Here is an 18,133-nt window from a genome sequence, read left to right as displayed (position 1 = left end):
AACTGGCCTTTTAGAGTTGGTGAGAGCGATTAGTGCTTAAGGACACTTGCTTCCAAGCCTCAGGGCCTGAATTCAACCCCTGGGGCCCATATGGTAAAAGAAAAGCACTCATTCCTATAGATTGTCCTCTCACCTCCCTACACTCTCCAGTGTGCATGCACACAATAAAAGTAATTTTAAAAACAAAATGAGTTCTAGGCCAGCCTGGTCTACAGAGCTACTTCTGAAAGGGCAGCCAAGGTTACACAAAGAAACCCTGTCTCAAAATGAAAACAAAAACAAAATGGTCCCTTTATAGTGTCATGTGCTTGAACAATTATTAATTTGTTCAATCTCTATCAAACCATCCAAAACAGTTCTGTCCTCATCCCCATTTGACAGAAAATGAAAGATGTAGAGTGACCAACCTGAGCAAGGCCACATGGCTACAAAGCAGAAAGCCAAGATTCAAACCCAGATGGTAGAGAGCAGAGGCCATGACTGTGCTGGCACTTGCAGAAGGGACTCCCCGTTGAAGCACTGGTTTTCCTCTCCATTCTCTCCCACTGCAATCTCACCAGCCAAGTCAGAGCAGACCAACTGCAGAATTAGGCTTGGCAACATGCTAACTTCCTAGGATACTCACTTTGAACATAGGCCTGACGTGGTCCAAGTGTGTGGCGCTGGTAAATGGGGCTTTGGCATGGCTCACAGCCTCCATCAGAGCTTTAGCCGTTTTAGCCATCTGTTCCATTTCCATATTATACAGCAGTCGCCGCTGCTTTTCACTAGCTACGTCTGCAAAGAAGTAAGAGCACATACAGAGTGCTTGCCATGTGCCAGGAACTGCCTCAAAAGCCTTACATGATTGACTCACAAGTCTCCCAATCAGCTTGTGAGCCCGTTACAAATATTATCATTTTACAGATGGGGATGATGAGGAGACTGGTTAGGTGTCTGGGTATGAATGCCTCACGGGGCTCTGAAGCAACAGGGCTGCGGTGTGGCTGGAGGAGTGAGGCTCTAGGTCCCGGGTTCTAGGCACTGCTCCTGAGCATCTCAGACACTGATAACACCACAGGCATTAATCAAGAGTTCCAGCCACAGCTGATACAATCATCATGCGTTGGTTTTGTGGAGTACTTTGGGGAGGACAATTTTTTTTTTTTTTTTTTAAAGATTTATTTATTTATTATGTGTACAGCATATGTGACTGCAGGCCAGAAGAGGGCACCAGATCTCATTACAGGTGGTTGTGAGCCACCATGTGGTTGCTGGGAATTGAACTCAGGACCTCTGGAAGAGCAGTCAGTGCTCTTAACCTCTGAGCCATCTCTCCAGCCCTTTTTTTTTTTTTTTTTTTTTTTTGGTTTTTTTTTTGGTTTTTTGAGACAGGGTTTCTCTGTGTAGCTTTGCGCCTTTCCTGGGACTCACGTGGTAGCCCAGGCTGGCCTCGAACTCACAGAGATCCACCTGGCTCTGCCTCCCGAGTGCTGGGATTAAAGGCGTGCGCCACCACCGCCCGGCTTGGGGAGGACAATTTAACTCTTAGGGTATACAGTGTAAATTCCTTCTTGTTCCTAATTACAAATCTAGCAAGAATCAGATTATGAAAGAATCACATCATAATTAATTTAATCACATTACTATTCAGGTATCTAGATATGCTAATTAAATTTATCATCAGCAGTGTACTTAATCATACTTTCTGATGTGCTAAGAGGCAGAGCTGAGCCCCACTTCCAGACGAAGAACAGCAAGCAACTAAGGACTGCCCTGGGGAGAACCAGTCTCCTCGAGCGTTGAGGAGTCAGCTCTGAAATCATATACTTACAAGCAACATTAAATGGCCTCAGCAGGTTGTATTTATATAGTTGTGTGTTTATACATATGTGTATATATAACAATAACAATGAAAGAAAAAGAGGTCATGATCTGAGGGAATGAGGGGGGAGCCACAGGAGGGCATGGAAGGAGGAAAAGGAAGGGGAAATGATGCAATTATACTCTAATGGAAGTTAGCGCTGATGGGCAAGTCTGCAGCAGGCAGGCCTTACTCTGCTTGGTAGATTTAGTTGCAATTGTGTGCTCTTTTGTCTCCTTCATTGCAATCTTCTTGCCTTCTATTTCTTCGTAGATGCTAGACAGATACTCCTCTGGTAGGTCTTTACTATCATTGATACCCCGGTTCATTTTAATGTATTGTTCTTTTGTCATTTTATTCTTTACCTGAAATTTAAAAAGAGAAAAACATTTTTAAAACACTGAAATGCTCACACAAATTCAGTCATGTCTGTGGCTACAATACACGAATTACAGGGTGTCTTACCTGAGGGCTGTGCAAGTCTGTAGTTAGCATAATAATGGAGTATGCCAGGACATACGCAGTGTCAGCACTAGCAAACAGGGTTTGCCTGGAAGAGAAGAACCCAGATGTGAAGCATGGCCACAGTGATGACAGCCAGGCAGAATGGCACAGAATGTCCCCACAGGGAAAGTGGGGACGCAGGTCCCCAAAAGCAGGCCTGCTGCACCATATGATGTGGAGCCAGGGAGAGTCTTCTGGGCTACGGGCCACAGGAATGAATATATTATAAGAACTCAGCTGGTTATGGCAGAGCCACCACCTGAAGGGATCAAGGAATTCCTCCAGAGGAAGCCAAATTCCAAGGAGCCTTTGGTGTTATTTGGCTTGTAATGTATCAGCTGTCTTCTGTTATGAAAATCATGTGTGCCTTCATAGCTTTCCCAATTGATTTTTTCCTAAGAATTGCTAACAGTGTGGACTGATCACTATTTGGACATGTACGTTCGAGGTATTTGGAGAACAAACCTCAGGAAAGACTTCCTTCCCTCAGGCCCACCCGTTTCTTCTCCTTTTAGCACTGGAATCAGATATCTCCCTTAGCCACATTCAAGGACTAACAGGAACAACAGTCCAAACCACCACATAGTAAGTCTCCTGAATTAAGGTAAATTCCACAGAGAGACACCACCTAGGTCAGGTGGACCTTAAGCAATAGATATGCACAATTTAGCTCGGACCCTCCTTTTCTTACAGGCTTACTTAACTTTATAGATCTCTAACTCCTTACCTAACCACTTCTAGGAATATTTGGATAACCTTCTGTGCTGACAGCTATGCACAGCCAGAACCCCAGTTCAAGCCTCCCTGTAATTATTGTCATCCAGCCAGGTCCATCCCCAGACGGAGGAAAGTACCTTATCAGAGATACCTCTGTACTCTCTAAGAACAGACTTAAGTGTCCAGACTACCTGTTTGAGAAGGCCTGGCAGATGTGCTAATTAAGCTTAACTTTCTCCTTTCCAAAGTCTTATCTCTCGTTTTAGATTCACCCTTAACAATTAACTCAGAACTAAAAGGTTCCAACTTATAGGTACATCTAGCTGTGATGGAAGTTGCCTAGCAATGGAGCACACTTGCCAGAAATGGCAGGAGCAGAGATAGCTTGGAGAGATAAGGATCAAAGGGATAAAAGGGCAGTTTTATTTTCAGACGAGGACTAGACGGAGAAGAGAAAAGGGAATGAATGGAAGAACGAGACGGGTAAGAACTGGAGAGGAACGTACTGAGATGGGGAAGAACTAGACTGAAGGGCTAGAAGAGAGTACTAGAGGAACGAGATGGAAGATGAGGAAGAGCCAGATGGGGAAGAACCAGATAAGAAAGAAGGAGATGGGAGAGGAGCTAAGATGGAAAAGAACTAGATGGATGAGAACCTAGATGGGGCAGAACTAAGATGAGAGAATTAAGATAGAACTTAAGAGGACAGCAGATAAATATAGGAGAAATGTAGGAGAAATCAGGCAAGAAAGGAGTTAGGCATGAGAGCAGAATAGAAGCAATGTAAAGAAAAAACTGACTCACAAGAATAAATGGACTAGGGAGTTTTGTGTATGTAGATTAATTTCCTACCATCAAAGATTAATTATCAGCTGGTTATAGATTCTTCCCAGACCCTGGGAGGGGACTATCAAGGGGCTGGGCTCCCATAGTCTCCGATACTTGTGAACAAGAATCATCACCAAACAAGAGTTAACAGTCCAGCGTACAAAAGGCGCTAAGTAGCTTCAAGTAATTTTTAAAAAAGACTGAAGGAGCATTGTGGGCCAGAGTGACGGCAAACAAGCACGGGATGCTGGAGATGCTCGCAAGTACCAAGCCTGCTAGAGACCATCCTGGAACAGTCGACTCCTTACCCTTTACATGCTAGGAGCTCCTTAGACCTCCACTTGAGAGCATCAGCCCTGGCACAGAAGCACCACATAAATTCTTTCTCGGTATTAGTTATTCACTGTTTCCATTACCTACTGTGGTACTTAACAGCAGAAGCACAAAGCAAAATATTTATATTGTTTTAAAGCATATGCCTGAGTTCTGACATTTTTGCCTTAGGCAAGGAAAGAAAGACAAAACCATGTGGACACTAAGCCACATGACATGTGAACTGAAGATGGAAAAACTGGTCTGTACAAACCACCGGAAGAGAGAAATCCCAAGAATAGAGCAAAAGGAGACTGACAGGGCCTGATCACTGACTGGACCAATAGAGCAGGGTCTCCAGGCCCATGGAGGGCACTCTTAAAGTTAGCAACATACCACTCCATCTTCACATCAAGTTGTCATGTCTGTTAGGTCTGCTCTGCCAACCAGACTGTCTCCTGGCCACACACTGGCAGGACTGGGACTGATTAATATGAAAATGGAACTGATCTGGGACAAAACTGAGCAGTTCCCACAGCACACTCACAGTACATTCAGACACTCAGAGCTGCACAGTGGAGGGAGGCCCATGAGGCCGAAGACAATTCAGACATCTTGGTTTGACTAGTTATTAGTTGACTAATTTTGGACTGGATTCTCAATCTTTCAGAGCCTCAGTTTCCTACCCGTAACACAGGTCTGCCACATTCAGCATGATGAATAAGAGCAGGGATTAATGACACTTAGCCCCTTTCTAAGGTTTGGGTCAGGACATACAGCAGTGGGTCTCACCAAGCTTCTCTGTACAAACATGTCATTTTATTTTTTTCTCATGTCCCCCGTGCAGCCTGCCTCCTTCTGCAAGGTCACCTGCATTCCATCACGCTTTCTACTTCTCACCCCACCCCAGTTAGGATCAAAACTTCTCCATTTCCTATAAAAACAGCAACTGACTATGAAGCACCTACAATTAGGGCTGCCGAGATGGCTTAGCAGGTAAAGGTACTTGTGTTGATGAACTGAGTTCAGTTCCCAGCAGATATCACCTAAGGCAGAAGGAGCAAACTGGTCCCAAAGTTGTCCTCTACCCTCCATGTCTAAGTTCTGGCACTTGTGCCCTCCATATGCATCATCGTGCACACACACATACTACAAAACACAAAATTTCAAACACCCAAGATCAAACCAAGTACTTGTAAGGTTTTATAATGTTACACAGCCACTTCTACAGTTTATTATCAGCATGTAATCAACAAACCCTCTGCGTTCCACACTATGCTAGCTGTTGGTTAGAGAAGAGGTACTACTCTCAAGTGAAGGAAGACGACCTTAGCTTTGTGAGCTGCTCCCTTCAATGCTGGATGTTGAACCCAAGGCCCTATGCAGCTAAGGCAAGTGCTCTACCACTGAGCTCTATCCTCAGCCCTTGTTTTTGTTTTAAGACAAGGTAGCTTAGGGTTGCCTTCACCTCACTTCCCTTGTCTCTACCTCTTCAGCGTCAGCATGCCCAGCTAGCCATGAGCTCTTAGGCAAGTTACTTAACCTCTCTGGTCCCCAACCTCCTTGTCTGTAGTATAGGAACACAAATAAGATTGCTGCAAATTTCTTTCCTCCCCCCTCCCCCCGCCCCTTCCACTCATCTCCCCGCCCCCCTTACTGGGACCTAACCCAATCCAGGGCTCCATAAATGCTTTGCTCACCCTCTTCCGCCGAACTCCATCTCCATCTGTGTTTTTGGTTCTTTTATTTCCTTTAAACCTGGTACCTGGTATAGAACCCAGGGCTCCACACATGCTGAGCAAGGGCTCCATTACTGACCTCTGCCTGCTTAGCAGAGCCTGACTCTTACTGAACAGACACATTAGTGTCTTAGCAGAATTGCAATGATTAAACCCAAACCTCAAGTCAAGATAAGTATCCACAAGAAGGAAGAAGTAGTTGCCACAGCGCTCACCCTTGGTTACACTCTATGTATCGTGCGGCAAACTTCTCCATTAACCGATCAATCTTCTGTGCTTCCCCAGGCAGGCGGAAGCCTTCCAGGAATGTCCTCAGGGCTGAGACGAACTCTTTTTCACAGAAGTCCAGTTGGTCCACATAGGCATACATCACCTCTTTGTTGAACCTCGTGCTATCACCCAGAAATTCGCCCACCTGGGTCTGAAACACACAGATGCACTCCCATCTAGAAACTGATGGGGTGATGGCTGTGGTGGTGGTGGCGGTGGCTGGAACACAAAGGTCCTCAAGTGCCCACAGCAGCTGACTGCTGGGAAGCAGGGAAAGACTGCCCCTGCTTCCATATGGAGGACAGCTTGTCAGAGAGAGGGGAAGAGGAGGAGAACCACGAGGCTTAAAGATGGAGGGGCAAGAGACATACTCAGCCAGAGAAGAACTTCTAGTAGTCAAGGGCCACTTTGGACTCTGACACTGGCCCCCAAACAAACAACTGTGGGTCAAAGCAGAGCCTGTTCTCATCAAGGAACGCTATACAGTGCCAGAGGAGAGCAAGACTGTAGGAGCCAGGGTGCAAAGCAGTTTGCACTCAGGGCCATCCAAGCTGGGGGTGTAAGTCAGTGAGATGCAACACCAGCCTACAGGGCCAAATGCTGTGCCAAGCCCTGACTTACAGAATCCAGCCGCTCCTCCTGGTGCAGAAACTGGGCAATGTCCTCTACGTCTGTTCCCAGCATGCCTTGCTCTTGGAGAAACTGGATTCCCCGCTTGGGCTTCTTATTGAAGCTGTATCAAGAGGAGAGGAGACAGAACACAGGTGGCTGACTTCAAGCTCTGGAGCAGAGAGAAAGCTAGCAGCGATAAAGCAACTGTCCCTACCATCAAGTTTTTTCATATTTGTTTATTAATTACTTATTCACATGTGTGCACATGTGATCGAGTATGGACTTGGTCCTCTACAACCTTTTATCATCAAGCTTGATGGCAAGCACCTTCACCCATTCAGCCATCTCAACAGCCCTGTTCTGGTTTTGTTTTAGTTTTTTTTTTGAAACAGGATCTCACTTTGCAGCCCAGGTTGGCTTCCATTTCACAGAAATCCACCTGCCTCTGCCTCAAGAGTGCTGGGATTAAAGGTATGTGTCACTACACTTGGTCTTGTATTTTGTTTTTTGAGACAAGGTCCTCAATATATGACCCAAGTTGGCCTTGACCCCATGGAAACCCTCCTGTCTAAGCCTCCCGAGCACCAGACCACAGTGAACTACCACACCTTAATAGCTTTTAATTTTTCACCCTGCAATTGCAGACTTAGCTACCCGTCAACCAAGTCACTCTCCCATCTCTAACAGAACCCTGGGCACTGAACTGGGCACAGAGCCATCAGGAATACAGGACAGTAGTGACACCAAGTTCAAGCCACTGGTGAGACAGCAGCAAGTATGGGGACTTCTGACTCCACAAGGTGTGCTCCTCCTGCCTTCTCCCCCTTCTTCTAGCATCTACGTGTGGTGGCTGATGCTGCTGGAGTCCCACATCATGGATGAGTCACAGATGCCCAGAAGACCCATCATAACAGCCGCAAACTGTCACTCTGGCCCGCCCATCCTCTGCTAAGTAGGTACTAGACATTTACTTTATGCTTTTTAGTAAGGAGAGGCAAACTAACGAATGGGCAAGTTCATTTTGCCAAGTCCTGCCGGGAGAGGGACAAACACAAATAGGCAAGGGCCATGAAGACACACATGGGTAAGGACAGGGAAAACTGGACTGATGTGGTCAGCATGGCTATGGGAGGCCTCGCCGAAGAAGAAATAGTGCCCCATGTCTGAGGGATTAAAACAAACAAAGAGCACTAAGAGAACAAGGAGAGCTCCTCACCATGGTGACCAGGGGACTAAAAAACAGGCCATGTGTGCCACTGTGCTGTCAGGAGATGAGGAGAGGGAGGGTGGGAGGCCCAACTGGATCAGCTCCTGGCACACAACAGGAAGCAAGGGAGGGTGAGGCTTACTTTATGTGTTCAAGTTCAACTGTCCCACCACTGTTCTTTGCAGGGAACTCAATAACAACTGTTATTTTAGTTGCCACGGGGAAAACAAAGTACCCCAGGGATCACCGGTGAGGCAGGAACACAGAGCTCAGCACTTCCATCCAAAGCCTGAGTGCCTCGCTTCAACTGTTAAAGGGAGCTTGCTCATTCAAAAGTACGTAGCACAGAAGATGATGTGCTAAAGTGCCTAAGAGACTAGGAAGAAACGAAGAATGAGCAATTACCACAAGGATGGTGTCACCGTGCTGTGGAGAAGGTTCTTAAGTTTCAAACGTGTGACTAAGAATGGTGATGCTACAAACTGCAAATGGTTCAGAAAAATACACAAGGCTAAAGCAAACCCAGTGAACCCCGAGCTCTCTGCTCAGGAACAGACAGTGGCTTCTTCCAGGTGCTTTTGGTTGGTTTTACTTTGTAGTTTTTTTTGAGGTTTTATTTATTGTTATTTTATGTGGATGAGGTTTTGCCTGCACGTTTGTCTGCAAGCCACATTATGTCTGCAAGCCACCTGTGTGTAGTGTCCCTCAAAGGCCAGAAGAGGGCATTAGACCCTCTGGGATGAGAGTTAACAGATGGTTGTGAGCTGCCACATAAGTGTGAACACTGAACCTGGGTCCTCTGGAAGAACAGCTAGTGCTCTTAACCAATGAGCCATCTCTCCAGCCCGTTTGGTTTTTGGTGGCTTTGCTTTCTCTGAGTTTACAATGTAGCCCAATCTAGTCTTGAACTCAACTCAAGGCTATTCTCCTGCCTCAGCCTCTAAGGGGCTAGGATTACAGGCCTAAGCCACTATACCTGGCTGTTTCCTAAGGTGGGTTTTGTTATCAGAAAAGGAAGAAATCAGGCCTGAGCTGCACAGAGGCTCCTCCATACACAGCCTGTCTCCTCCTCTTATGTTGCCATGCTCTCCCCATGCCTGGTAGCCAGTAGGCCCCGTCACAGGTATTTCCCCTGCAGGAGTCAGCCTCCAGGTCCTGGAGAAGAGGAAGCTTTGCCAAAAGCCCTGAGAGATGGCACAGCCCAGCAGCCACACTCACAGCTCGATGCCATGCTCAATGATTTCCTTCTGTTGTTTGATGACCTCAAACTGCTCTGGGTCATCCTGAATGGTTGTCTGGGTTCCCGAGGACACTGTGGACTCCACTGATGTCACACTACACCGTCTTGCCATGTCAAGGCCTTTTCCATCTCCCATTTCCTGATCTGGGAGCCGCTCCTGACCTGCAGTGACATAAAAGCAAACAAAACCAACTAAGCAGATGGAACAAGTATAGCTAAGCAAGCTCTGGCTTCGGTGCCCCTTCGTCAGACCTACCAGGGTTTGCGTCCAAAGGGACACAGGTGCCAAGCCTATCACTTTAAATACTTTCCTCAGCATCACACAGAAACTAGTTAACATAGAACTCAAACTAATTCTAAAATTCACAAGTAAAGAAAATGCAAAAGCAAGACACTTGATAAAAAACATAAGGACTTGCCTTACCAAAATCCAAACTTCCACCACTCTACATAATTCAGGAATATGGTGTCTACGTAAGCATGGACAAACAAACGGAAGAGAACAGGAAGATTCAGCAAAATTCTATGGACCCATGCCTGACTCGGGGTAGTGGCAGGAACGAGGCCAAGAATGGAGGCCCAGTAGGGCCAGGTCATAGCACACAAGGGGAAGCCTGCAATGTCTTCATGAAACTCCAGCTCCAGAGTCTGACGCCTCTTCTGGGCTTCTTGGCTTCTTGGGCACCTGCACTTGTGTGCACATACTCAGACACACATATACATAATTTTTTTTAAGTAGGGCTGGAGAGATGGCTCAGCAGTTAAGAGCACTTATTGCTCTTCCAGAGGACCCAAGTTTGAGTCTCACATCAAATAGCTCACTCCAGTTCAGGGGATCTGGCCTCCTCGGGCACCCACACACATATGGCATACACACATGGAAAACAAAATAAATCCTTAAAAATAAATAAATGAAATAAAATAAATCCTTCTGGCTAAGCAGCTCAGTGGTAAATCACTTTACTAGTATGCATGAGGCTCTAGGTTCAATCTTCAGTACTACAAAACGCAAAAAGCCTTAAGTGCTTTTGTCAGAGTATCTTCTCACAGCTGCAGGAAAATAAATGAACACCACCAACATTCCAGATGTATTAAAAAACACAAGCTTTACAGTAACTGCAGGTATTTAGGAAACACAACGACTCTTTGGCACAATTCCAGAATAACATATCCCACAGTGGTAAGCTGCATCTGAAGGGAGGAGTCGCTCACGTTGCTCACTCACCCAGGGTGGCCTGGTGGTTGGGATTCACATACAGATCCTTGCTCCATTCCACCATGCACTTGAGAATGGACACAAGACACTCTAGGCCTTTCTTCCTCAGACTGAGCTCCTAGAGGCCCAAAGTGAAAAGTACAGAGTCTTAACACACTTTACAATGAGCATTCTTGGGCTCTTGGGCAGTCCTGTGAGGCTTCCAGGTAATCACTAACCATCAGTACTACTACAGACAAAACCCAGGGAACTATTAACAACGGACATATGTTAATGGCACATCAAAAACCCTAGTCATCACTAATAGTGTCATCACTGTAAGCATTCAAATATGACCTTTGTGACTTTGTAAGTGCAAAGGGTTAGCTGTATCTTTTTAAAATTGTCTCTGTGTGCATGCATGAACATGTACATACGTGCACACCTGTGGATACCAGAAGACAATTCGAGTATCATTCTCAGAAATGCCATTCACCTCCTTTGGGTCTCTGATTAGCCTGGAGCTCTAGACTAGCTGGTCTGCAAACTCCAGGATCCACCTGTCTCCACCTCCATACCATACTGGGGTTATAACTGCTTTGTACATGAAGTCTGGGGATCAAACACAGGTCTTCATGCTTTCCAGGCAAGCACTTTACCAGCTGCGCTGTCTTACCAGCCCCATTAACTGAAGGGCTGGAGAGATGGTTAAGTAGTTAAGAGTATTTGCTGTACAATCAGGAGAACCAGAGTTTGGACCTCAGCACCCAATAACAAGCTGGGTCACCAGCTCATGCCCAAAACCCTGGCTTTGTTAGGGGCAAGACAAGAGGCTTGCTGGAGATGCTGGCTTCCTGCCTAGCCAAAAAAATAAGAGTTCCAGCTTCAGGGAGACCCTACCTCAAAGGACTAGGCAGAGTGTGATGAAGGAAGGAAGGCAGGCAGGCAAGCAGGCAAGCAGGCTGGCTGGCTCTATTCATTGCTTGTGGAATAAAATACTATCAAGCAAAATAAAATCTGATATTTTAAATAACAAATTATTAACCTGTGATCTACAAAAAGTCAATTATTTAGTACATGAATAATTCTGGATAGAACACATACCCTAAATATCGACAACTGTATTTCATTTTAAGGTACACTACAGATAAATAAGAATACAATTTTATGGGCTGGAGAGATGGCTCAGTGGTTAAGAGCACCAACTGCTCTTCCAGATGTCCTGAGTTCAATTCCCAGCAACCACATGGTGGCTTACAACCACTTGTAATGAGATCTGGTGCCCTCTTCTGTCCTGCAGGAACACATGTATACTGTATACATAATAAAGAAAGAAAAAGAAAGAAAGAAAGAAAGAAAGAAAGAAAGAAAGAAAGAAAGAAAGAGAGAGAGAGAGAGAGAAAGAAAGAAAGAAAGAAAGAAAGAAAGAAAGAGAGAAAGAAAGAATACAATTTTACTTAAATAGGGTTTTTGGTTTTTGAGATTTTGAGAAAGGGTCTCAATATATATAGGCCAGGCCTGCTTGGCAATGCTGAACCTCCTGCCTCAGCATCCTTAGTGCTGGAATTACAGGCCTGTGTCACCACACCTGCTACAGAAGTAGAATTTCTTACACGTAAAAAACGAACACAAGTTATAGATGATCTAAAAAAAAAAAAAAAGCTACTACTTTAGACTCACAACACTTTAGGTGGCACAAATCTTTGCTGTGGATATCGTTCTGTATAAATAAAACACTGATTGGCCAGTGGCCAGGCAGGAAGTATAGGAGGGACAAGGAAAGAGGAGAATAAAGCTGGGAAGTGGAAGGCTGAGTCAGGGAGACACTGCCAGCCGCCGCCATGACAAGCAGCATGTGAAGATGCCGGTAAGCCATGAGCCACGTGGCAAGGTATAGATTTATAGAAATGGATTAATTTAAGATATAAGAACAGTTAGCAAGAACCCTGGCACAGCCATACAGTCTGTAAGCAATATAAGTCTCTGTGTTTACTTGGTTGGGTCTGAGCGGCTGTGGGACTGGCAGGTGACAGAGATTTGTCCTGACTGTGGGCCAGGCAGGAAAACTAGCTACAAATCTTCCTGTGGCCCTAAGGACCCAAGGCTCTGGCCTTCCCACGGGAAAAAGCCCAGAAGCCAAGATTCTGCACATGCCACTCAGGGACTGAGAACTGCCTTTCCCTGAGGGCACTATAATGGGGCAGTCTCCTCTCTGCAGCATATCACCTGACAGCTCTCTTCTTCACTGTCATTTCACGACAGCAGAAGCTGTGTGTCTATGTTCTGTTCCCTAAGGTAGCGGCAAACCCAGTGACAGCCGTCTGATGGCACTTCATGATGCTTATCTCAACAAGCAAACTTTACAGACAACCATGCACCTTGGTGTTTTTACCTGTAGAGGCGTCATCCCCAGCTCATGTCCACTTCTTCCCTGAGCGATTTTGGATAAATCATTTACTAGACGCTCGAAAATGTTAGCAGCATTTAAGTCACAGTCATAGTTGACATAAATATCCACAACACACTGGGCATCTTGGAAAATAACATACAGTTATTAGAAATCTGAATCGAAGGTAAACGATACATTTTTTAATGTTTAATGTCATTTTTCAATATTGTCAGGATGGGTATTGAACCCAAGGCTTTATGCATACTGTACAAGAACTCTACCACTAAGCCTAGTTATTCTTTCTTTGCTAAAAATATACTCTGGAACTTTTGTCCGAGGTGCTCACACCTTACAAAGGAAATACATGTCAGAAGCATGGGGGTAGGTCAGTCTACTTACTGTTCTTAGGCCTGCCTACCTCTGTACTACCTGCTCCTAGGCACTCCGTTTCACCTTGTAAAAGTTCAGTTTCCTCATAAGAAAAGGGGCTAAAAGGGCTAGGTTGAGGAGTCACTCAGAGGTAGTGTCTGCAGAGCCCGAGAATGGCAGACGATCCATTTAAATTTACCTCAGGCCCAGAGGGCAGAAGCACCCAAACCAATCTGCCATGATTAGTAAGTTTCTGGGATTTACAAAACTTGGTGCTAACATCAAAAGTCCCTGGCACACAAGCTTGAGCCAGTTAATCCTCTACAAGAGAGGTGAGGTGGGCCTTTCTTGGTCAGTGTGAATGAACCCCCCCTTTCTTTTTTTTAAGATTAAAAAGTATATATTTTGCTGGCGGTAGTGGCATATGCCTTTAATCCCGGCACTCAGGAAGCAGAGGCAGGTGGATCTCTGAATTCAAGCCCAGCCTGGTCTACAGAGTGAGTTCCAGGACAGCCAGGGCTACACAGAAAAACCCTACCTTGGAAACTCCCACCCCAAAATATATTTTTTTATTCATTTTTTTAAAAAGTATGTGTAAGCTGGGTGTGGTGGTACACACTTTAAACTCCAGCACTAAGGAGGCAGAGGCAAGGGGATCTCTATGAGTTTGAGGCCAGCCTGGGCTACATAAGTAAGACTCTGTCTCAAAAGGGGGAAAAATGTGTATATGTTGGTTTGAAGGTTTATGCACATGAGTGTAGTGCCTAAAGAGGCCAGAAGAGGGTGGCATCCCCTGGAGCTAGAGTTATAGGCAGTAGTGAGGCACCTGATGTGATTGCTGAGAACCAAACTTGGTTCCTCTATAAGAGCAGGAAGGGCTCTTCACAGCTGAACCATCACTCCAGCCCTGTGAATGGACTCTTTAATGGAAGGATTTTCTCAATCATTCATTAAAACACTACAAAGAGGAACTGAAGATCTTGATTTGCACTTGGCAGACAAAAGCTTCAGAAACTGTTCTGAGTGTCCCTAGGTGAACGTACCTGCACAAATCCTCGTCAGGGTCTGAATGACCATCCAGCGGTGCTCAAAAGAACTTGTGGATGTTTCTAGAATGTTCAGGAAAATCTCTTTGAAAAAGACCTGTGTGGCATGAAGACAAGGGAGGAGCAATGAGCAGTCTCCATTTAGGACTCAAGATGCCAACAACTTAGGGCCAGGCAGCTCTTACACTATGGGAGGCAGCCTGGGCAGAGGGCAAAGCGGGGCACACACTTGCTGAGGGACATGGGAGGCCAGCCTAGTTGATGGACAGTTAGCAGGCACTCTACCCAGAGATGAGGAGCTAGTACAGGGACCACATGTGTTGTGATTTAAGAAAAACTAGAAATTTATATGTGTGCAATATGTTTCAATCTGACAACTAATTCAAATTATTTCAAACAATTTGAGCCCAGACAGACATTGGGGGTGGGGGTGGGGTCTCATCTGAGAACACAGACCATGACCTTGAATCTCTGGTGAACAGAACTTTTCTGACAAGGTCTTTCCCACTCATTCAGAAGTCCCACTAGGAGGCTAGCTAGTAAAAGGGGTACCTTACTATGGTGGCTAGGCCACCAGCAGCTTACTTGCTCGCTTTTTTTGGAGACAGGGTGTCATGTAGCCCAGGCTGGTCCCAAGTGAACTACATAGTCTGGGTTGTCCTTGACCTCCTGATTGCTCTGCTTCTAGCTCATGAGTGCTAGGATTACAGGCATGTGTCATGCCTGACTCACAAGCAGGCTTCTCATCTGGCATTAATGTCCCCAAATAAAAACACTAACTGAAGTATGTACCTCTATCTGCATTTTCAAGTGCATCTTGAAGTTTGAAAGAAGAGTAAGAAAAATAGCAAGTGAGAGCTCGAAGACATCAGGCACTGAGGACACGCCATTCTTGGACAGGGCCACACACAGGTACTGCTTAATGGCAGTGACGAACATCTCGTGGCTCCTGAAGACTGGGCCAGCGTTCTGCAGCACAGAGAGCAGCAGCTGCAGGGAAACCACCTTGGAACGCAGCTCATGGGACCTGCAAAGGCAACGACAGTCAGCGGTGGTGTGCTAGTGGGAGGGATGTTAGACAGGAGGTTGCTTTTTGCTTTGTTTTGAGATAGGGTACAGCTGTGTACAGCTGACCTGGAACTTGTGACCCTGCCTCTGCTTGCCAAATATTGGCACAGACCCAAACAGTATGTTTCTTGAAAAGCCTCTGATCTTTTACCAGCTACTGTGTGACCAAGGATGACCTTTAACTCCTGACCTTCCTTTCCTCCCAAGGACCGGTATTAGAGGAATGCATACCATGCGCAGCCAAGCAGAACCTCCAGAGACCAATGATTTAAGAACTAGAAACAGGACCTCTATGCCAAGAAGATGAAGGCAGAGAGCGTGAGATGGGTCCCTCAGAACTTGCAGGCCCTCTGAGAACAAGACTGGCCAACTCCTACTCCTTTTTGTCTGTTCCCAACACAAAGTGGATAATAGGCAGAACAAGATGAGAGTTAATTCTGGAGAGCCAGCTCTAGGCTGGATCCCTGCATGCAGTTACTTCACAATATTCTCCTGGAGACTCAGCTCCATACTCTTCACTCTCCACCTGCTACCAAGACAGGGCTGTGATAACACTATCTACCTCACAGGATCTAGAATCACCTAGGAGATAAGCCTCTGAGCATGATTATAAGGGGTTCAGATTAAGTTAATTAAGGGGAAATTTAGCTAGAGTTTTCCTGCCTGGCCCACAGTCAGGACAAATCTCTGTCACCCGCCAGTCCCACAGCCGCTCAGACCCGACCAAGTAAACACAGAGACTTATATTACTTACAAACTGTATGGCCGTGGCAGGCTTCTTGCTAACTGTTCTTACAGCTTAAATTAATCCATTTCTATTAATCTATACCTTGCCACGTGGCTCGTGGCTTACCGGCATCTTTACATGCTGTTTGTCATCGTGGTGGCTGGCAGTGTCACCCTGACTCAGCCTTCCACTTCCCAGTTTTATTCTCCTCTTTCCTTGTCCCGCCTATACTTCCTGCCTGGCCAATGGCCAATCAGTGATTTATTTATTGACCAATCAGCAACACACTTGACATACAGACCATCCCACAGCAGGGAAGACTGACCCTTAATATGGGTGGTGCCATTTCATGGGTGAGGGTCCTAGACTGCATAGAAAGGAGGGAGGGGCCAAGCACCAGACCATCATTCTCTTCTTCCTGACAGTGGATGCAAAGTGACCAGCCGCTTACTACAGCTCCTGCCGCCATGCCTCCGGGGTTCTTTATTCACCAGTCTCACAGACCCCTCACCACTATCCCAAGGCAAGGTGGTTAAGAAACTGAAAATCCACCAGGTACAGTGGTGCACATTTTTAATCCCAGCACTTAAATAGCAGAAGCAGTTGGATCTCTGTGAGTTAACAGGCCAGCCTGGTCTACATAGCAAATTTCAGGCTAGTCAGGGCTACAAGGTGAGACTTGCCTCAAAAAAATCAGTAAACAAACAACAACAATAAAAAAGAGCATTGGGGCCAGTTGTGGTGGCACAAGCCAGTAGGATTTGCTGAAGGAGGCAGAGGCAGGAAGATCACAAGTTCAAGGCCAGCCTGGGCTACACATTTAATTTAAAAAAAAAAAAAAAAAAAAAAGCCAGGTGGTGGTGGTGCACACCTTTAATCCCAGCACTTGGGAGGCAGAGGCAGGTGGATCTCTGTGAGTTCGAGGCCAGCCTGGTCTACAGAGTGAGTTCCAGGACAGGTACCAAAACTACACAGAGAAACCCTGTCTCAAAAAAAAAAAAAAGCCCTGGGGAGATGGCTCAGTGGCTAAGCGTACTTGCTGCTTGAAGACTCAAGTTCCATTCCCAGCACCCACTCGGCAGCTCGCAATCATATATACCTCCAGTTCCAGGGAATCTGGCACTCTCTTCTGATTTCCAAGGTCACCAAGCACATACCTGGTACACATACATACATGTAGGCCAAACACTTATACACATAACATAAAATCAATAAATCTTCAGGGCTGGAGAGATGGCTCAGAAGTTAAAAGCACTTGTTGCTCTTGCGGGGGATCCAGGTTCAATCCCCAGCATCCGCATGGTGTACATACATGCATACAGGCAAAACATTCATATGTACAAAGTAAAATAGATAAAGCTAAAACAACAATAAAGAGAAATGAAATTTTTTCTAGCTGGGTATGGTAGGTAAATTCCTGTAATCCTAGTTCCTAGGAAGTTGGGGCAGGAGGATGCTGACATGAACCAGGTCAGCCCAAGTTACATAATAAGAAGCTGTCTCAGAAGGGCAGCTGCAGGCAAAGAAGTGGCTCAGCAGGTAAGGGCACCTGCTGCCTGATGAACTGAGTTCAATCCCTGGAACCCATGTAAAGGTGGAGGAGAGAACTGACTCCACAAAGTGGTATAATGATTTCTGCAAGAGCACAACAGCATATACATCACACACAAACACAATCATAACAAAGTCTGAAAAACGGAACACATTTTCCTAATGGTTGTCATGATGCTCAACAGGACTGAGGGTTAATGATGAGCAGTCAGGACAGCACAGCAGAGACTGGACAGTGCACTGCCCTGGACTCAGAACAGCATCCATCTCATTTCACCCAGTCAGCCCTGGAGCTGCCCTACAGTAAAGGACATAAGATCTAAAAGCAGCTTTCTGGCTCTAAAGAAAGCCAGTTTTCTTCTCTTTACAGTACAGACACTGTGGGTTAGCTACTTCACTGTGGAGAGACACTAAGCTTAGACACTCGGCTCTGGGGCTTAAATCTCTGTTCAAGGAGCTGAGGTTTCCAACCAAGGCCGGGAATGGAGTCTGCAGGCATCTTGTCTCTTCACAGAT

The 18,133-nt window shown here is 45.9% G+C and overlaps 1 protein-coding gene across 5 annotated transcripts in view; it reads right to left on the bottom strand.

Annotated features, from left to right (window-relative positions):
* The window catches only part of Arfgef2 (ADP ribosylation factor guanine nucleotide exchange factor 2), an 89,447-nt gene that overhangs the window by 34,541 nt on the left and 36,773 nt on the right, over positions 1 to 18,133 (bottom strand). For all 5 annotated transcript variants that reach the window (XM_052722997.1, XM_052722996.1, XM_052722993.1 and 2 more), the window contains exons 10-19: positions 15,064 to 15,298; positions 14,269 to 14,368; positions 12,860 to 12,999; positions 10,498 to 10,606; positions 9,251 to 9,434; positions 6,835 to 6,946; positions 6,159 to 6,364; positions 2,309 to 2,393; positions 2,037 to 2,208; positions 626 to 777 (exon numbers count right to left, since the gene is read on the bottom strand). In XM_052722997.1, the coding sequence (XP_052578957.1) occupies positions 626 to 777; positions 2,037 to 2,208; positions 2,309 to 2,393; positions 6,159 to 6,364; positions 6,835 to 6,946; positions 9,251 to 9,434; positions 10,498 to 10,606; positions 12,860 to 12,999; positions 14,269 to 14,368; positions 15,064 to 15,298 (1,495 nt within the window). The remainder of the gene's footprint in view (positions 1 to 625; positions 778 to 2,036; positions 2,209 to 2,308; positions 2,394 to 6,158; positions 6,365 to 6,834; positions 6,947 to 9,250; positions 9,435 to 10,497; positions 10,607 to 12,859; positions 13,000 to 14,268; positions 14,369 to 15,063; positions 15,299 to 18,133) is intronic.

Source organism: Peromyscus californicus, unplaced genomic scaffold (assembly GCF_007827085.1).
Source record: "Peromyscus californicus insignis strain IS unplaced genomic scaffold, ASM782708v3 Scaffold_7__1_contigs__length_154581171, whole genome shotgun sequence".
NCBI lineage: Eukaryota > Metazoa > Chordata > Mammalia > Rodentia > Cricetidae > Peromyscus > Peromyscus californicus.
Note: the sequence above shows the minus strand (reverse complement) of the source record. Positions and strands in the feature narration are given on the sequence as shown.